The sequence below is a fragment of the Ctenopharyngodon idella genome, chromosome 13 (genome assembly GCF_019924925.1).
Source record: "Ctenopharyngodon idella isolate HZGC_01 chromosome 13, HZGC01, whole genome shotgun sequence".
In the NCBI taxonomy this organism is placed as follows: Eukaryota; Metazoa; Chordata; class Actinopteri; order Cypriniformes; family Xenocyprididae; genus Ctenopharyngodon; species Ctenopharyngodon idella.
This window is the reverse complement of record NC_067232.1, coordinates 15,234,933-15,255,605: the sequence shown is the minus strand read 5'-3', so window position 1 is coordinate 15,255,605 and position 20,673 is coordinate 15,234,933. Positions and strand designations below refer to the sequence as shown.

General features: G+C 36.0%; 1 protein-coding gene across 2 annotated transcripts in view; it reads right to left on the bottom strand.

The window, feature by feature from the left end:
* Positions 1 to 967: 967 nt before the first annotated feature.
* The window catches only part of macrod2 (mono-ADP ribosylhydrolase 2), a 576,338-nt gene continuing 556,632 nt past the window's right edge, over positions 968 to 20,673 (bottom strand). For both annotated transcript variants that reach the window (XM_051917527.1, XM_051917528.1), the window contains 4 exons: positions 19,575 to 19,643; positions 6,695 to 6,739; positions 5,744 to 5,812; positions 968 to 2,455 (listed from right to left, as the gene is read on the bottom strand). In XM_051917527.1, coding sequence (XP_051773487.1) covers positions 2,424 to 2,455; positions 5,744 to 5,812; positions 6,695 to 6,739; positions 19,575 to 19,643 — 215 coding nt within the window. In that variant the 3' untranslated portion in view covers positions 968 to 2,423. The remainder of the gene's footprint in view (positions 2,456 to 5,743; positions 5,813 to 6,694; positions 6,740 to 19,574; positions 19,644 to 20,673) is intronic.

Here is a 20,673-nt window from a genome sequence, read left to right as displayed (position 1 = left end):
ACATATGTAATACGCAAAATATAATGACGCAAAGGCAAACTCGTATTTCCTGTGGAAACCTACCAGTACCACTTAAATAAAAAAAACATTATTACAAGCTTACCGTTGTGAATCAAGCTAAGGTAAGGAGATAGTTTTGAACACTGGCTGGTTATGCACTTGCTCAATAATTGATTTTGGATCATTTTTAACCAAAAAAAGTTATTGACCGCAGCTTAAAGTTTTCAGAAACAAAACAGATCTTATCCATCAAGTGTTTTGGATAAGCTGAAAGTGAATGCTGAAGGCACATTCAATTATTTATAATAGAGTGGTGTAGGCATGAAGTATTTTTGTATGCCAAATCCCAGAAACAATTTAGCATTTTAACACTTCTGGTTCCATTGTCCTGAAGTCAATGGGTTTTTTGAATGGGCTTTTGGTTAAGTGCTGTGGCGAACACAAGCTCAAGATATTTTCACGTTTTATTCTACAATATAAAATACATCAGCAAATCCCTCTTGTGATTTTCTCAAAACTTTTACTTGTCTTATAAAAGGCGGTTGCTAAAGTGGCTAAATGGGACTTGAGAGGTTTTCGGGGACATTAAAAATCATCAGTCAAACAGGTAAACTCATCTACTCACTAGTCTGCTTTCACATCCACATTGTGTTTATAATCACGCTCTTGCAAACTAATAAAACTCAAACTTTCAGGGAAAATGTTTTTAAACAAAGACTGAAAGAGTTGTCGGAAGAAGTCACGTGACTGTTGTGTAGTTCGTTTATAGCCTACATTTAGCTTTTGACTTCTGCCGATTGTATTTGCACTTCAAAATTTATAAAAGTCATGTTCATTTGTGATTATTACGATGAACAAAACGTGTAAGAATCTTAAGCTTTTGTTAGACACAGACCTTATTTTCTGCAATAATCCTAAAGCCAATGGAAAAATTGGGTTTCTGTCAAGAAAACACACAGACATCATGCCCAGGGAAACAACTTTATAACTTTATTCATAGTTGTTTTATAGCAAAGCAAACATCAAAGGATGAAGGCAGAAGTTCATCTGATATACAGTATGGCACCACTTAAAGGAGTAAATTAACCTTTTGAATACATTTTTAATCATTATCAACCAAAAAATATCATATCCAAGAAAACTAAACAACCAAATTAAAACCCAAACATAAAGACAGAAAAACATTTTTTTTTTTGTTTAAAAGAAATGCATCACTCATCATCTTAAGTAGCATTTAATTCATTCAAAGCCACACGCTTACTATTTGCTTTTTATTTTTGCCATCACCAGTTTGTGATTATGTACTACCTATCGCATGAAATAAGGCAGATTTTTGGAGATGCAGAGACAATCTGGTAAAAATACTGAGAGCTTGCAACTGATATCTGTTTTTTGCATGTGACAGGGAAGGAGACCGAGAGAGAGAGAGAGGGACTGTAAATAAAACATTTTAAACAATGCTGGCATGCATCTAGATACACTTGAGGGAATTAATTTGTTAGCGCACTCGTCAAAAACGGCCATGTCAGTCTGACACAACAGAGGTTTTCCTTTTTTAACAGGCATTCGCAGTAGTCAGAGCAGCTTTGAAGATGAAACATGATCAATGCTCGTTTGAGAGATTAAAGGGCGGCTCTGCGAGCGACGTGTCGTTTCAAAGCAGAGGAGCACACGAACACCTCTGCTATATAGCGTGCAATAGGGAGGAATGTCACCACTCGATAGGAGATTAGAATCAAGCGATGTTCTCCTCGTTTGACCTGACTTGGTTCTGAAGCTCAAACACAAAGCGAAAACCTCTTTAAAGTGACATCATCAGTATATACACACACTCACTCACACACAAACGGCACACTTAAAGCCATTTTAGTGTTTTTCACCTAAAAGAAATCTTAATTGGTGGACAGCGCTGTGAAACCAGATCATATTTGGTCTGAATCTTGCATTGCTGTGCTCTGCAGGAAGGAAAATTCAGCCTTGGCTTTGCACTTCATCTATAGTATTACAAATCAGCATGTAACTAAAAGTGTCAGGATGGTTTTCGGATGTGTTTTGACCAATCTATCTAATTTAAACCAGTTCAAATCCAGCACCAGGATGCCATATTTAAAAAAACAACAACTATTGATAAAGCAGCATGTTAAGTGAGGTATAGCAGCCCTCCTCTAGCTCCACAATCCCTGCACTCTCTCTGATTCAAACTCTCATTTGTTCCATTTTATATAGCTATATATTTGATTTATTATCAATATGAGGAAGTGGAAAGGAAATACAGGTTGAATAGAAGGAAAGATGGTGAATGAAGTGGGGGTCAACTCTTTTCCCAGTGTTTGTGGGCGACTCCCTGGCGTGGGACAAAATTGGTGTGATGTTTGCCCTCACACAGTTTGCCGGCACTCATTCCTATGAGGCTGATTGTCGTCTCATTCCTGTGTGCTCGCATTGCCTTGGCCGTCTTGGAGAAAGAAAACATATAAGCAGAATTAAACATTACAGAATTGAAAGAATTGATGTCAACATGAAACTAACGTTGAGCCTATTTACTTTTTTCACCTTGTGTACCTTGTACATACATACATACACATAAATATACACACAAAATGATTATATTCATACTGGAAGCCGGAGGGCGCTCTCTCGCAGAAGTCCAAAACGGTTTCGTAGAAGTAATTCAGCTATTCGCTCTAGCTAGCAGCAGCTGAATAAAATGCAGAAACGCATTGACTGATGAAACGTGGAGACAATAAACACGCGAATGCAACAAGATATGGATTATTATGTGTCATATTAAATATATGAATAATGCAGTGCTAATTGACAACCTTTTTCATTTTTTTGAAAGAAGTCTCTATGCTTGCCAAGGTTGAATTTATTCAAAATATCAAAAAAATACTGTAAAAACAGTAATATTGCGAAATATTATTACAAATTAAAATAACTGTTTTATATGTGAATATACTTTAAAATGTAATTTATATCCTGTGATCAAAGCTGAATTTTCAGCATCATTACTCCAGTCTTCAGTGTCACATGATCCTTCAGAAATCATCCTAATATGATTTGCTGCTCAAGAAACATGTATGATTATTATCTGTGTTGAAAACAGTTGCTTAAAATTATTGTGGATAATTTTTCTGGATTCTTTGATGAATAGAAAGTTCAATCAACATTTATTTGCATTTATTGTCACTGTCACTTTTGATAAATTTAATGCATCCTTGATGAATAAAAGCATTAATTTCTCTCTTTTTAATCTTACCACAAATGTTTGAATTGTATCATGGTTTCAACAAAAATATGAAGCAGCACACCTGTTTTCAACATTTATAATAATCAGAAATGTTTCTTGAGCAGCAAATCAGCATACTAGAATGATTTCTGAAGTATCATGTGACACTGAAGACTGGAGTAATGATGCTGAAAATTCAGCTTTGACCACATATATTATACATTTTACAATATATTCACATAGTAAAAAGCTATTTTAAATTGTAATACTATTTCACAATATTACTGTTTTACTGCATTTTTTGATAAAATAAATCCAGCCTTGGTGAGCAGAAGAGACATATTTCAATTGTACAATTTGAATGTTTCCAAACTTTGGATAGGTACTGTATGTTCTGCCTTATTCTGCTTTTTTTTTTCTTTTTCTTTTTTCTTTTTTTTTTTTTTTTACATTGTATAAAATTCATAAGGACCTAATGCACAAGTGTTTGTAGTACATTAATCAATCATAAAATTGTCATAAAATATAGGGACAAATATTAGATGTTGTTTATTGTCCAGCAGTGTATTTGATTTCTTATTAAAAGCGAATTGATTTCAAATTAAAAGCAAGAGATGAGATTAAAAAAAAATAAAATCGATCAATTATTCAATGGTCAGATAAAAACTGGTATTACACCCAACATTTCACTCTGCTTCGCGTCATGCCTAACAACGCCCTTCCCTTCAGCCGTGACTTATTCACGATACAGCACAGCCTCTCGTACCTTATTGCTTACTTATAAACATTATATCTTTCAAATATTTTCATAATGAATATTTTTCAATTTATTAGGATCTTTCTCTTTTAGTGTTCCGCATGTGATTAGTTAAAGACAAAAATTAAGGAAACCCCCCCCCCCCATGCCATTAATATAATTAAAAAAATATATATTTATTAAATAAATATCTTACTTTTGCAATAATACAAACTATTGTGCTGTAAATAAAAACACATTTAATAATCATAATATCAATATATTTAATAAAATTACTAGAATTGTTATTACTACTATTATTATTATTATTATTATTATTAATAAAAACAACAACAATTGGTATTATATTGTCATTTACAGAACAACAGTAAAATTCCAATATTAACATTTATAGTTGTCTTAATTTCTTTGCTTTCAAACATTAAACCATTGAGCATTTATTTTGACTTTTTAGTTTGACATTACGAATTTCGCAAGATGGTTGGCGCCAAATGGTTTTTGTCCCAAATGCAAATTATAAGCGACTCAAATGCACAGCACTTGCAGTGTAGAATTTACTGTGAATTGAAAGTGAACACACACTGTAAAAAAGAATTGTTGGTTTAACTTAAAAAGTAAGTTACATTGGTTGCCTTAAAATTTTTAGTTTATTGAAATTAAAAATTTGAGTTAATACAATGAAGGTGATTGTTTTAATCAACAGAAACTCAAAATATTATGTTATCTGAACTACATTATCTAAGTTGATTTGACAAAAGAAAAAATGTTGTGATGACAAATAATTTTTTACAGTGCTTTGGCTTTACTCTGAAACATTCAGTGCGTCAGACTATATATTTATATAATTACATCACAACCCTTGCGATTTGAGCCATCTCACATTCTCACAACCATGCATTGTCATAAAAAAGTTACTCAGCAACTGGCGAGTAACACAGTTTTAATGCCTATTTTTACTCGCATTTGGTGCTTTGAACCCTGGCTAACGTGCTAAGGGTGTCCCGCGGCTCCGTCGGAAGCAAATAAATCTATTAGGTCTATTTGTGATTTCAATCATATTTTTTTTCCTCAGATTTACGCAATTCACGTGGGCCACATCCCTGCTCATGCACACTTGCTCTAATTTAACCAACTCGCTTGCTGTTAGGACAGTCTGTTTTGACTTCAATTTCATGTTGGCATCAATATTACTTAGAATTTTTCTTTTGGTTAAAATACAGTCAAACAATCCCTGTGTTTGTATAGATACACACATAAAGATACTGTACTAAACATTTTCCTGTCAAACGCAAAGGGAATGAATATAAATGGCATGCTGGGAGTTTGTATGTGCGGCCCCTAAGAGGGAAGCTGACCCCAGGGTTCCTGAAATGACAGCACAGCAAAACTCTTATCACACATGATTTATCAGCTTTCGCGCACTGCGTCATCTCTGCGCTCCGATCACACACGCTTTGTATTTGATTTATTAATGTCCGTGAGGTGGGCATGCAGGTAATTCATCAAACTCAATTTAAGGAGGCATGCCAACACGTTTACTCTGAAAAATCAGGGTCACTCCGCAGTTCCAGATCAGCAGAGAGAGAAAGTGAATGAGAGAGAAAGGAAGTGAAGGAATTGTGGATAAAGCATAAAGGGCAGAAAAAGTTGCGAGCTTTTAGTTGAATGAGGAGGACAATGAGCGAGACTGGGACATTTATTGAAGATGAGAACTATGCAAGTATGTTTTCTCAGTTATATTGATTTATTGCTCTTACCTTCGGAATTTGGTCTGCTGTCTGGTGGAGTTGAGTCGGGCTCTTGTGAGCTCTTGTTCTGCACATCAACTAGACATATTAAGGGGAGAAACAGAAAAAAACAAGGGAATGAGAGGGGGGGAAAAGGCAGAGAGAAGGGAATGAATGACTCGAGATCACAGCTGAGCAGAGGAATTAAAAGTTAGATGCCACTGGGTGACATGTCATTGGCTACTGTGCTTCTCCTAGCTGAAATAAATGCAGCGGATGCTAACGGCTATGCCTGAGGCAACAGAGGCTTCAACGGAGCACAGAGAGAGACTGCGGAGTTCAGGATGATAACATACACCTGTGTATGCGTCTTCTGAAAATACATCAAAAAACACTCTCCTTTACTTTGTATAAATAATAAAGCAAGCATTTGAATAAATGCAACATTTACGATCCTGTTCCTTCTTGTTTTCCCTGTTATCTGATGGGTCTCTCAAATGTCACATAAATAAAAAGTGGCAAAAAGGTCCATAACCTGAAAATTCAAATTAAAAAATGCATCCAAACATGCTCTTCTTTCTTCTGTATAAATAATAAACCGTGCATCTGAATTGGAGTCGTGACCTAGTGGTTAACGCACAAGCTCACAAATTACTGGGTGACGAGTTCTGATCCTGGTTCCTGTATTTTCTCTCTCAACTTTTATATAAATAAAATAAAGGGTCATAAAAATGTATTTACATCTAAAAAAATGCACACACACAGCTCTGCTTTATTCTGTATGTAATATATTGGAATTATGTAATACATGTAATTTCAATTTGAAAAAAAATAAATAAATAAATAAACCTGAGAAAACTGAGCTGTGGTGCTCATACTTTGAATCTGGATCCCATTTCCTCCTCTTTGCTCTGTCATGTCCTCTCTCAAATTTTCAAGTGGCTAAAAGGCCAAAAAAATAGTTAAATTTTTTGTTTTTACCTTTAGTGCTGCTGGTGTTGCTCTCCTTGGCTGTTGTGACAGCATCTAAATAAACCAAAGTAACAACGTGTTAAGTTATCTGTGGCTTGCGTTTCTTTTGATTTTTTTTACAATTATATTGGCTCCACATGCTGGATTCCTCATTATCGTCTTCAGGAAGAACAGCAACTACATTCTTTCATCCCCAAAACATGATTTATTATTATTATTTTATATATATAGATATAAAAGTTACTTTGAAGTGTACTCCCAAAAATGAAAATTCTGTTATTAATTACTCTCCCTAATGTTGTTCCAAACCCGTAAGACCTTCATCTTCAGAACACAAATTAAAATATTTTTGATAAAATCCGATGGCTCAGTGATGCCTCCATTGACAGATAATTAGTAGTGCCCAGAAAGCTACTAAAGACATATTTAAAAAAGTTCATGTGACTACAGTGGTTCAACCTTAATGTTATGAAGCGACGAGAATACTATTTGTACGGCAAAAAAACAAAATAACTTTATTTAACAATATCTAGTGATGGGCGATTTCCAGAGGTGTAAAGTATTTGAGTAAATGTAATTACTTACTGTACTTAAGTATCTTTTTGGCTACTTTGTAGTTGTACTGAGTATCAAAGATATTGGCAACTTTGACTCTCTACTTGACTACATTTTTGAGCAAGTAAATGTACTTTTTACTCCACTACATTTGTGATGAGTAATGCAATTACAAATTACATTTTTCATGGCACCTAACCTTTTCTGAAGCAGTTTGTTTTTGATATAAAGAAGCAATATTGCCATCAAGGGCATTGACAGTACTATATCATGTGCGTTTTGCCTTTACTCACCCAAACGATAACACTTGCTATGAAGCATTAGTTAAGCATTAGTAAATAGTCAATTCATCATTTATAAAGCATTAATAGACATTAGTAAGCAGTTTATAAATACACCTATAAATGCTTTGTTCTTCATTTATAAGCATATCTAAATTGTGTTTAATAATTGTATTTTCATATTTTATTAATGATCAATTTATCATTTCTAAAATAAGTATTACATTATTTACAAACCAGTTATTTAGGAGTTATCAGCGGTTCATAAAACCATTTAGGAAGTGTAAGTAAATGATTAATAAACTATTTAAACATACATTTATACATATTATTTAGACATATAGTAACAGTTACTCAGTGCGTTAATAAATGCTTTATTAATACATATAACCTACTGTATTTCATGATTAATTCAGGTAGTTATAAAACATTTAGAAGTGGTCAGTTAACTATTGTTGTGAGCTCATCTAAAGTGAGGACTATTAATGCCTCGTAAAGCTTTGCAAAGGAGATAAAAAGTTATCTTCTGCACTGCTGTTCTCTAATGTTTTAAAATTAGTACTGAGGTAGTTTTGACACCGTGAAATATTTTATTATATTATTATTGTTTTATAAAACTTTATTTGTTGTATTTTGGCACTCCTGTAATCCAGTGTTGGCACTGGTAAATTTTTATTCAGCAATGATTACACTTTACAGAAATGTATTTTTATATCAGATTGCAAAGGCTTAGTTTCATTTAGTTTTCTGGAGTTGTACAGGAATTTTTATTTTCTGTGACATTGCAGAGGTTTATTTTTAATTTTATATCAAATTACCCTTTGTAAAGTTTCTATGTTCTGTATCCTTTAAATCTCTTTTATAAAAGCTTTGAGGCATAAATAATCCTCACTTTAGATGATCTCACAAAAATAGTTAACTGACACCTAGTAAATGTTTTATAACTATCTGAATAATCATGAATTACAGTAGGAATATGTGTTAATAAAACATTTATTAACACATTAAGTATTACTATATGTCTAAATAATAAGATGCATAAATGAACATTTAAATAGTTTATTAATAATTTACTTACACTTTCCAAATGATCTTATGAACCACTGACAGCTCCTAAAAATAACTGGTTTGTAAACAATATAGGTAACACTTTAGAATAGGGAACATGTATTCACTATTAACTACGACTTTTCCCTCAATAAACTCCTAATTTACTGCTTATTAATAGTTAGTAAGGTAGTTGTTAAGTTTAGGTATTGGGTAGGATTAAGAATGTAGAATAAGGTCATGCAGAATTAGGCATTAATATGTGTTTAATAATTACTAATAAGCAGCTAATATTCTAGTAATATGCATGCTATTAAGCAACTAGTTAAAAGACCCTAAAATAAAGTTACCATAATATAATACATACATTATTAATGATCAATTTATCATTTCTAAATTATAAAAATACAATTATTAAACACATTACAGATATGCTTATAAATCAAGAACAATGCATTTATAGCCGTATTTATAAACTGCTTACTAATGTATATTAATGCTTTATAAATGATGAATTGACTATTTACTAATGCTTAACTAATGCTTCATAGAGTGAGTTATTATTAAGTGTTACCACATTGTTTTATTTATCCGCTACATTGACAAGACCTTTTTGAAGGATATTGGTTTACTTGTGACCTTTTTGTGCACTTTTTGTGCACTTGCTTAATTGAGACTTGAGAGTTTGTAGACGTTTAAAAGGTTGTTGTGTCGACCTTGATTTATTGCAATATTGAGGTGTTCAGTTTTATTTTGATTTTAGAAAATAAACTTGATTTTTCGTCTTACAAATCAATTGTTTCTTATTTTCACTGGCATGTCTCTCAGGTGTTGAGGACTAGTGGATCTCTGAGCCTACATTCAGCCTGAGTAAAATACTTAAGTACTGTTAAAATCGGATACTTTAGGACTTTTACTCAAGTCGTATTGGAATTGGTTACTTGTAGTCGAGTCATTTTCAATGTAAGGTATCTGTACTTTTACTCAAGTGTGGTTTTCAGGTACTCTTTACACCTCTGGCGATTTCACGAATCTTTCGAAACACTTATGATGTAATGAAGCCTCGTTTACTGAAATCACGTGACTTTGGCAGTTTGATATGCGCTCCGAACCACTGATTTGAAACAAAAGATTCGTAAAGCTTTGAAGCTTCATAAAGCAGTGTTTTAATCACCCATCACCTAACCCTAACCCTATTGTTATTTTGTTTTTTTGGTGCACAAAAATATTCTTGTCGCTTCATAACATTAAGGTTGAACCACTGTAGTCACATGAACTGTTTTAAATATGTCTTTAGTAGCTTTCTTGACATCTGAAAGTGTTAATTATCTTGCTCTCTATGGAGGGGTCAGACAGCTCTCAAACGTCATCAAAAATATCTTAATTTGTGTTCCGAAGATGAACGAAGGTCTTACGGGTGTGGAACGACATGAGGGTGAGTAATTAATGACAGAATTTTCATTTTTGGGTGAACTAACCTTTTAAAAGTTCCTATTTCACATCACACAGCTGCACAGGTAATTACACTGAAAATATTCTGTGAACTTTTCTGTGAAAAGAGTAGCTACATGCATGGAGTAACTTTTAGGGGCTTGAACCTACATCCTTTTCAGTCTGTATCTTTAACCACGACATCACACCACCCCAAATGTAGTGTGTTTAGACAGCAACTTCAATAAGAGATTACTTTATAGCTATTGGTTCTTTGGTATGAGACCCGTGCATAATATTTAAACATAAAAAATATAGTCCAAAAGCCTCTCGCCTTCAAGAGGAACAAAACAAATGCAGACGAAAGAGGAAGCATAGAAAATTAATTAGAAACTGCCTTGAGACTATATCAGTGTGAGCCTTATTCTCAAACTAATTCAGACTCCCTCTATGACTTTCTCTCTTCTATCTCTCTGCCTAAATACCAAAGCAAACCACAGCATGAAATAATCTCCTTCCTGCGGCACATCCACAGATGATGCAAGCACACACAACTCTGTGCTCAGCACTCGAACAATAGCGTTTGTCTGAAGAATAACGATATTTACCTTCTTGAGAATCTCGCAAACATCATCTGAACAAACTGGCACACCTTACACGTACAATACACATCACTAGCAGCGTAACAACATGGTTTTTGCTTTCACTGTGATGCTACATGCTTTCATGCTTATTTCATCACAATTCCTCGGGTTACGGTGGCAACATTTCAACAACTACAGACGCTGGCTTTAATGCAACCTTTCAGAAGGAGAGCTACCCAGACGCTTCGCTCTCCCTGGTGACTAGCCCTCAAATTCTACTGATTTAACGGCGCAAAGCTGCAAGTGATGGATTTGTGTTTCGAACGTGGAAAAAAAAGGTCTTTTCATTGGAGAAATAGAGCAGCAGCAGAGTGTCTGGATGAGGAAAGGTGAGGGAGAGCACAGGCGAACGCCACTACCATGATTTCATTTCATTCTTGTCTTGCGGCACCGTAGAGGGAGAAATTGAAACTGAGTGCGATACGATTCAACAACGCTGTTTCCATTACCGCCCACTTCTGGAAGCAAGTCTCCTCTCTGTCCCTCGCTTCGCTTTTTTATCCATATTCCTGCACAAATGGGGAGCTGGAGTAAACAAAGGATCACACACACTTACCAAGGCAGTGCAGAAACAAAAAAATCTTTGTTTGTCATCAGTATTTTGGTCTTGTTTTTAAGTAAAAATATCTAAACATTCTGATATTAACATACTTGAGGAAAAAAAAAAAACCCTGCATTTGTTTTTTTTTTGTTTTTTCATGTTTTAAGCATAAATAGAAAAATACTAAATGATGTCAATGCTTAAAACAGGTGAAAAGCATTTGTTTTTTTGTCTTTTTTGAAAATCTCTATTCAAGATATATGGAAGAGGACAAGAAGATTAGGTTTAAGAAAAAATATATGATCTTAATTTTTGTCAATATAATATTACATTAATATTATATTACAATATGTCATATATACAGGGGTTGGACAATGAAACTGAAACCAACTGCAGCCAGTAAATCATCAATTCATCTTGGGAATAACAGATCCAAGTCCTTCACAGTGGCCAGAGAGATTTTGAGTCATTCCTCTTCCAGAACAGTGGCCAGGTCATTATGTGATGCTGGTGGAAGAAAAGGTTTTCTGACTTGCTCCTCCAAAATAATTCGATCTGGTGACTGTGCAGACCACGAGAGATGTTCAACTTCACTTCATGTTCATCAAACCATTCTGTCACAAGTGTTGCTGTGTGTATTAGAGCATTATCATGCTGATACACGGCACCCCTTCAGGGTACAATGTTTGAACCATTAAGTGCACATGGTCCTCCAGAATGGTTCGGTAGTCCTTGGCAGTGACGGCTCATCAAGCACAATAGGCAATGCCATGGTATTGCAGCTCAAACAATCACTGATACACCCCGTGCTTCGCTCTGGGCACGCAACAGTCCAGTCCAGGTGTCACACCATAACTCCAGCGGATTTTGGATGAGTGAAGGTGGACTCATTGTCCACAGCCCAAAATTTGCACTGTTGGCACCACTGAAACCGATATTTGGCATTGGCACGAGTGACCAAAGGTTTGGCTATAGCAGCCCGACCATGAATATTGACTCTGTAGCGCTTCCGACGAACAGTTTTGGTGGAAACAGAAGAGTCGAGGTGCCCATTTCATTCTGCAGTGAACTGGGCAGCTGTGATTTTATGTTTTTTTGTTTGTTTGTTTGTTTGTTTTTTGTTTGTTTGTTTTTTTGGATACAATCTGGGTTAGTACCTGGACACCCCTTTCAGACAGCTTCCTCTTGCAGTTACTCCTGTTGGAAATGACTTTTGCAGTACAGATTCTGACTTTCACAAACAAGTAATGCTCTCAGTTATTTAGAGATGAGCACTGCATTTAAAGTGTATGGACAGCAGTGTTGCCAAGTCAGCGGTTTTCCCGCGGAATTGGGCTACTTTTACACTTTTGCCGCGGGTTGAAGCGACCCCAAATAACATGATATTTAGCCCCTGGAATGCGAATTTTACCAGGGGAACCCTGCCAAAAACAGATTTTACACCCCAGAACGCGTTTTTTTTGCCATGGGAGTCCCCCTGAAATGCAATTGAGCTAGTTTTGGGCTAGTTATGAGTAGCAATTGGGCAGGTTTTGTTGTGAAAACCTGGCAACCCTGATGGACAGGCACAGTGGCATAGCAAGTAAGCCCTGGGCCCATATGCACATGCATACCCAGACGCAGTGTTGGGGAAAGTTACTTTTAAAAGTAATGCATTACAATATTGCATTACTCCCTAAAAAGTAACCAATTGCTTTTTTTTTTTTTCTCTCTCTCTTTTTATGAAAAGTAATGCGATACATTACTTTTGTGTTACTTTTTCTCACCTGGGCTGGGCTTGCTTGTTTGTTTTTTAATAACAACAAAAAAAGTTATATTTTTGGTTAATGCTTTTTCGTTTCACACCAAAAAGTCTACCATCTACACCATCTAAAGTCATTTTTGCTTATTAGTATGGCTAAATTAGATCATTGCATGTTAGCAGCAAAGACATTGGTTAATAAAGTGAGATTAAATGCATAAAGTATATTTGTGTAATTTAATATATTTAATTATTACAGGTTTTCGTTAAATTCTGATTGCATTTCACTGCTTTTATTTATTTTGAGGAATACTGAATGTTTCTGTGCAAGTGAGATGAGTAAATGCATGCTCACATTTAGTCTCTAGAACTACAATAACAATCATGTTTACACAGCACACACAACACCTCTGCACTTTATTTCTCTCACCAGGACAGGAGAGCTGTCAGTCAATAAATGTGAAAAAATAACGAGTTACTTGTTTGAAAAACGTAGATATTTTGTTGTAAATTGAAAAAGTAATGCATTACTTTACTAGTTACTTGAAAAAAGTAATCTGATTACGTAACTCAAGTTACTTGTAATGTGTTACCCCCAGCACTGCCTAGACGCAATGCCACTGGACAGGCACTAAAATGAGAAAGTTAAGGCTGTCGCTTGAGTGAACCTGCATGCTCAATTGAGACTTGGCTTCCTCCTGACGTTCCGTCTGTCTCTCTTTCCATGTAATAATGTCAGGGCTGAGAGGGAGCCCTGCCACTTTGGGCTCCTAATAAGCAGCGCTGATCAAAACACAACAAACCAGCCTTTGAAAAAACGAGATGCTGGAATTTCAATCAATGCCTGTGCTCGCTTCCAACTGCTGCCATGTACGTCAGGAGACGCTGCAGAAATTTGCCAGCTCTCTAATTTAGCTTTACAGCCGACAACAGTATGAGTTCGGTCTTTCGGGAAGAGAGTCTGACGTGCTGTGAAACAAATAAAGTAGCCAGAGGCTGTCAAGTAGGAAAAAGTGTGCGAAATGTGACACGGAGGGTAGCCAGGCACTTGAGTCTGTTTCTCCAGAAATGTGAGAGAAAACAACTGAATTTCATTTCCATACCCAGCAGCCTATAGATTGATTTCAGGTTTCTGAAGTCACAGTATCATGCCATTCCGATTTCAAATCCTCACAAGTCACAAAAAAATGATATATTTATTGTTAAAAACCAGACTAAGTCTATACAAGTGGCCTAAAATGACGTATTTTGGTTATTTATCATGGTTTATTTATGTATTTATTTATCCTGACAGCAGTCCATTGGAGACTCCGGTAATTCTCTTCTGCACAACGGCTGAGCGAGCTCAAGATAGTCTGGCGTTTGAGTGCTCTAGCTTCGATAAATTGTCGTATTTTCTTTGCTTCATATGCTTCCCTTGAAATTAACTGCACTTAGGCGTAATGAAAGTTTGATGGTGTCTTTGTGTGGGTGGTATCTTTACAGTCAGTGCTGGGCCACTCACAAAGCACGGAAGACGAAACAAGTGAGCGAGGGAGATAGAGAAAGGGAGGGAAGTGTGTTGGGGGGGTTGGGGGCAGATGTAAGTCATATTCATATTCAGACAAGCAGAAAATTAGATCCTCCACCAACCATTCGCTCTAGAGATCGTGAGGGGCTTGTGGGTCTATTGTTAGGCAGCATAAATCGACTGCGCCACACAAATAATGACCGGCAGTGTCAGGCTAGCATCAACATCTTTCCTCGTCCCCTTCAAACCTCCAACAAAGACGTTACAGACAAAGGCCAAAGCAGGACTGTAGTAAACGTGAAGTAATCCTCAGGATATATGTCTGCTTACTCGAGACTCAAATAGTGGGACTGGTTGTTGACCAACGCCTTCACAAAAATTACCAGAATCATTTCTATCAGAGTTGTGTGATATTTAGAATTGAACTGAGAGTGCCTTTTAAATTCCTGAATTTAATTTTGATTTGAGGTGGCAAACAGGATACATATCTATCTATTTATCTATCCATCCATCCATCCATCTATCCATCTATAGAAAAACATTAAGCAGCACAACTGTTTTCAACATTGATAATAATAAGAAATATTTATTGAGCACCAAATCAGCATATTACAATTATTTCTGAAGAATCATGTGACACTGAAGACTGGAGTAATGATGCTGAAAATTCCGCTTTGCCATCACAAGAATAAATTAAAATTTATATTAAGAATAGATATGTTCTTTTAAATTTTAACAGCATTTCACAATATTACTGTTTTTACTGCATTGATCAAATAAATTCAGCTTTGGAGAGCATAAGAATTCTTTCAAAAACATTAAGACATTTTTACCAACCCCAAACTTTTTAACGGTACTGTGTATAACTCTAAAAATACTACGAAAGTTGAATTTGCATACGTCAACAGACATGTACATAATGAAGGAAGCATAAAAATAGTCTCTGACACCAAAGTTGGCACAACAGATGTACAATTATAAATCTGCAAACAGGGTGCATGGATTTTCTTCTACTCACAAAACAAACATAAAAAAACTAAACATTTTACTTCACAGTGATCTGCTTGAAATGAGAAATCATCTGTAGATGAAATGCACCACAGTTTTATTCCACTTTTACTCTCACTGTTTCTGAAGACTGCAAGAATGTCTAGTGAAATTCTGTGAAATGCAACTGGATGTGATTTTATATATATATATATATATATATATATATATATATTTTTTTTTTTTAGGAGGGCCAATCATCCGAAATGCTTCAACAGAGTTTGAGAGAGTCTCTTTCACAGTCAAGACACCTGCAATATTTACCATCCCACTGAATGCCGGGATGGTTTAGGTTCTCAAAGGCGTTTGACTCTCACAACAGCTCAAAGCCGACCACAAACAACCAAACCAATAACCCTGGCCTAACTGGGTCACGGGACCAATGTAATCGAACCAGTGACTCACAAAAGCACCTCGCCAGACAGTTTTCACATGTCACTCAGGAGGTTAATGGAAAAGAACTCGACTGAAAGGAGAACAAGAGAACAAGCTTACAGCCGTCCGCACATTCACATAAGGATTGTTGAGTAAAACCACTCGATATCTCAGAAGTCGAAGGCATTATCTATCTGTCCTTCACTTGGAGGGGTATGTTTGGTTAACGGATATGATATAATGAATCAAGCTCTTCTCCTCTGGAAAAGATGAGTAGCATAAGAAGTACCTGATATCTCACTTTAGGTAAAGAAGCTCAGGGTGGTCTTCAAGCTGTGCATTCATCACCTAACATGTAAAATACTGTATTCTGCAAGTGAATAGCCACATTTTAGACCAAAGTACGGCTTTTGTAACGTTTTGTGCGAGGTAACGGTAGAGTTCAGCTCATCATTTAAACATACATCAATGTAATTCCAGGCCTATTCATGCGCAACAACGGCGGGCAACCTTTTCAAAGAGCCAGACCATGAGAGCTAATGAAGTGCTAAATGTGGAGAGCAAACTTCATTTTCATATGTAAATATTCAAAGGTTGCGGGGCGAGGGCAGGCATATTTTCTCTGGAACAACATTGAGGAGAGGAAGAGAAAGAGAAAGCATTCTGGGAGGCACTTGATTATGTGTGGGGCTTTTTTCTCTGTTGCGTCGCTGTGTGATGGTGAAGCTTCAAACAATTAGAGGCAATTAAAAGGTATTGAGTCGAAACAAACCCGGTGGGGAGGGCTTCAGTGTAAATACCACAGATCTTTCTCATGCACGTTCCTCTGTGAAAAGCTAAGTGGTTCCTCTCATCTGTATTCCGCCCTCTCAAAGAAAAGAGTGAGAAATACGAGGAAGGGTTTCTACAGAGCCAAGTAGCATTGTATTGCCGGCCGCATTTGCCTAAAGTTACAAGATGTGCTTTGACGAGCTGCCATTGTACAAAGAAGAGGTCCTCTCTAGGTCTGAAAGGCTTCCAGTTCTCTCGGGCCAAGAAGGCCATGCTTGGAAAAACAAAAAAAAATCTTTTTTAAAGATGTGAAAAGAGAACATGGGGTCGCTTGGTTTAAGGGTCACATTGAAAGCGCTGAGGAGAATTGAGCAGGGAGGTTTGTAGCAGATCAGTAAAGCACATTAAGCAGTAAAGGGAGGGGAACGGCAGCCTTTTTTAATGCATCATTTGTCGAAGTAGAAACCATATGATAAACTCATCATGTAACATGAGTCTAAAATGTGTTTTCAGAGCTGAAAGCAATAGTTCTCCCAAAGATTAAAATTCTGTCATCATTTACTCCCCCTCAAGTTGTTCTAAACCAAACAAAAAGGTTGTGAAAAGTTTGTATGTACAACTTTTGTGCTATTTTCCAAGTCATCTGAAGCTATATAATAGTTTTGTTAATTTGTTATTCACTGATAATCTTCCCACACCAATAAGCTATATCTTTGAGTCAGTACACTAGTCGATATTCAGATTAGTCTGAGTCATAAATTAATCATTCAGACTGTTTTTGTGAACTGGAACAACCAATTCACTGAATTGACTCAAAAAAAAAAAAAAAAAAAAAGATATGCTCAAAACTTGAACATCATCCCATATACTGACTTAAAGGGTTAGTTCACCCAAAAATGAAAATTATCCCATAACACAATCGGAGTTATATTAAATTGCAGTCAAACACAATCGGAGTTATATAAAAAGGAATTCTGTCTCTTCCAAGCTTTATAATGGGAGTGAATAGTAACCGATTTTGAAGGCCAAAAAAGCACATCCATCCGTCCGTCCGTAATCCATGCGGCTCCAGGGGATTAATAAAGGCCTTTTGAAGTGAAGTGATGCATTTTTGTAATAAAAATATCCATATTTATAATTTTATAAACTAGAATCACTGGCTTCCATACGCTAGTTGATTCTGGCGGAAGAGTGAACTTTGACCTGTTGACGAATGTGGAAGCGCAGAGGTTAAAGCAAAACAAAACACTGGTCACGAATTAGAAGTCTAAAACTAGAATTTTTAAAGAGAAATATTGGAAGAGCTTGAATTTGTTGCCCGCCCTATTTGTTTGAACCGCGAGAGGCGTCTACTCTCACCTAAGCTTACGCTACTCCTACATCATACGTCCTATGTCATACGCCGGACTCTCTCGTGAATGCGCAGACGGATGTTACCGGAAGCTAGTGATTATAATCTATAAAGTTATGAATATGGTTATTTTTCTTACAAAAATGCATCGCTTCACTTCAGAAGCCCTTTGTTAACCTGCTGGAGCCATATGGATTACTTTTAGGATGGATGGATAGATGTGCTTTTTTGGGCTTCAAAATCTCGGTTAATATTCACTTTCCATTATAAAGCTTGGAAGAGCCAGAATATTTTGTAATATAATTCTGATTGTGTTTGACTGAAAGAAGAAAGTCATATACAACTAGGATGGCTTGAGAGTGAGAAAATTATGGGATAATTTTTGGGTGAACTAACCCTTTACGTGTCTGTTCATCACACAAAGCAATCAAATAGCTTTAGAGGGTGAACAAAACAGAATTTTTTGGGGGGGGTCGAACGATCTGTTTAAATAAAGTGTTTAAAAAGTTAGAGTGCAAGTGTAACTTTCTCTTTGTTTTACTCTTCTCTGCTTCAAATGATATGGGAATGACTACAAGTCCAAAAACTATGATTCAAAACCACAAAAAAAGAAAAAGAGGGCGTCCCCTTTGCCATGACCTCAAGAGCCGCAAAACGCAGCTGTCAAAGGTAGCAGAGCTTGCTGTGAAAACTTAACGAGTGACTTAGCATAATGTGTGGTCTGCTTTTGAACCCGACCCACTGCGAAATCCTCGGCATGAGATTATATTCAACAAAAGTTGTAGCAGCAGAAAATAGGATGCATGAGCACCTTTAGACCTTGCTGGAAAAAGAATAGAAAGAATATAGAAAGCAAAGGTCTTCACATTCAAACACAACGATATACAGAAGTATTCAATCTTTCAAAAGAAACATGTTTTCAAACAGCTTCTTATGGTCACAAATACTAGAGTAATCCATATTTACCCCATCCACTACTGTTTAGAAGTTTCAGGTTGGTAAGAATTTGTAATGTTTTAATGCTCACAAAGACTGCATTTGCTTGAAAAACTGTAATATTGTGAAATATGATTACAATTTAAAGTAACTGTTTACTATTTTAACATATTGTAAAATGTAATTTATTGAATTTTCAGCATCATTACTCCAGTCTTCAGTGTCACATGATCCTTCAGAAATCATTCTAATATGCTGATTTGCTGCTCAAGAAACATTTCTTATCATTAACAATGTTGAAAACATTTGTGCTGCTTTTATTTTTTATATATTTTTTTAAACTGTTATACATTTGTCCAGGATACTTTGATGAATAGAAAGTTCGTTTATTAAAACCAGAACAGAACAGTCTTTACCGTCACTTTTCAATCAATTGAATGCATCCTTGCTGAATAAATGTATTAATTTCCAAAAATATTATCTACCTAATCTTACATATGTGAAAATATGTTTTTGCTGCTTGCATTCAATGTTCTTCTCATTAACGTGTAAAAATCTATGGATTTCAATTATGGGTTTTTACTTATATAAATTAAAAAGAATACATTTAAGGTACTTAGAGAGGTATATAACACAAAAAAAGCTTGAGAAAACCATACCCTGAACCTCCATGGGATCCGCAGGCTCTAGACTGGTGTCCGCCCCGATGTCTGCACTCTTTGTTGAGTCTATTGACACAGAACAGAAACAGAATATTCAGAACACGACGGCCATTAAAACAGAAAAGAGGTTAAAACAGGTTCCAAAGAAGCAATACTATCAGCAGCACCAGTTTTCAAAGTGACTGTCACATAGTTTTCTGTTCCTGCCAAACTGTCAGTGGCTTTATATCTCTCACTATTTTCTTTTGTTTAATATGCATTAAAGCTTTTAAATTCTATGTGACTTTTTAATGGATTTTGTACACCTTTGCACGGTCTGAGAGGGAGAGAGATGTGTGAGAGGGACAAAATGAATAGGCATGAGCAAAACAAAACTGCCATTATCAAATATAAGCTCTGCACCCTGTGCCTCAGCAACTCTTCACTTTCGCCGTGATTTATCCTGCCTCCATATTCTTCACACACTCCGTCTGGAGGGCTGTGGGAGGGACGAGCTTGCTGATCAAAAGAAGATCTTCAAAGCCACAGTGTGAGAGCCATGCTCCTTCCAGCTTATTTGAGCAGGACTCCTCTTCTCCTGCATTCCCCCTGCTTTGATGCTAACAGGGTTGTGGGCCATAGGTGACTACATAATGGAGAGCACACACAATGCATTCTGGGTGCTCTACTGGGGCACAAATGACAGTCAGATCAGGTGTGTTTGAAGTCCAGGGTCCATCAGTAGATGGTTGTGTTGGCTGAAGAGAGTTCATGATGGTCATATTTGTCTGTGAATTCAACAGTGACGCCTCAGCCCAAAAGCTGTTTATATGGCTCGGTTTTCATCAAGCCTGTCCTCTAACACATATACACATATAATTATTAATATACCTTTTGAAATTATATGTTAAAGTCCCCCTGTAGTCAATAATTGTATGCTTTGACAAAATGACACATTTAAACTTTTTTTTTTTGAAAAAAAAAAATCATGCCTTAAAATAGCTTGAATGTAACTCTACACCCTTGCTTCATTTATTATATGTGGATCTATGAAAATGCTAATTAGCCTCACCACTCACTCGCACAAGCTCAGAGATCCACTCGGTCAACTTACTGA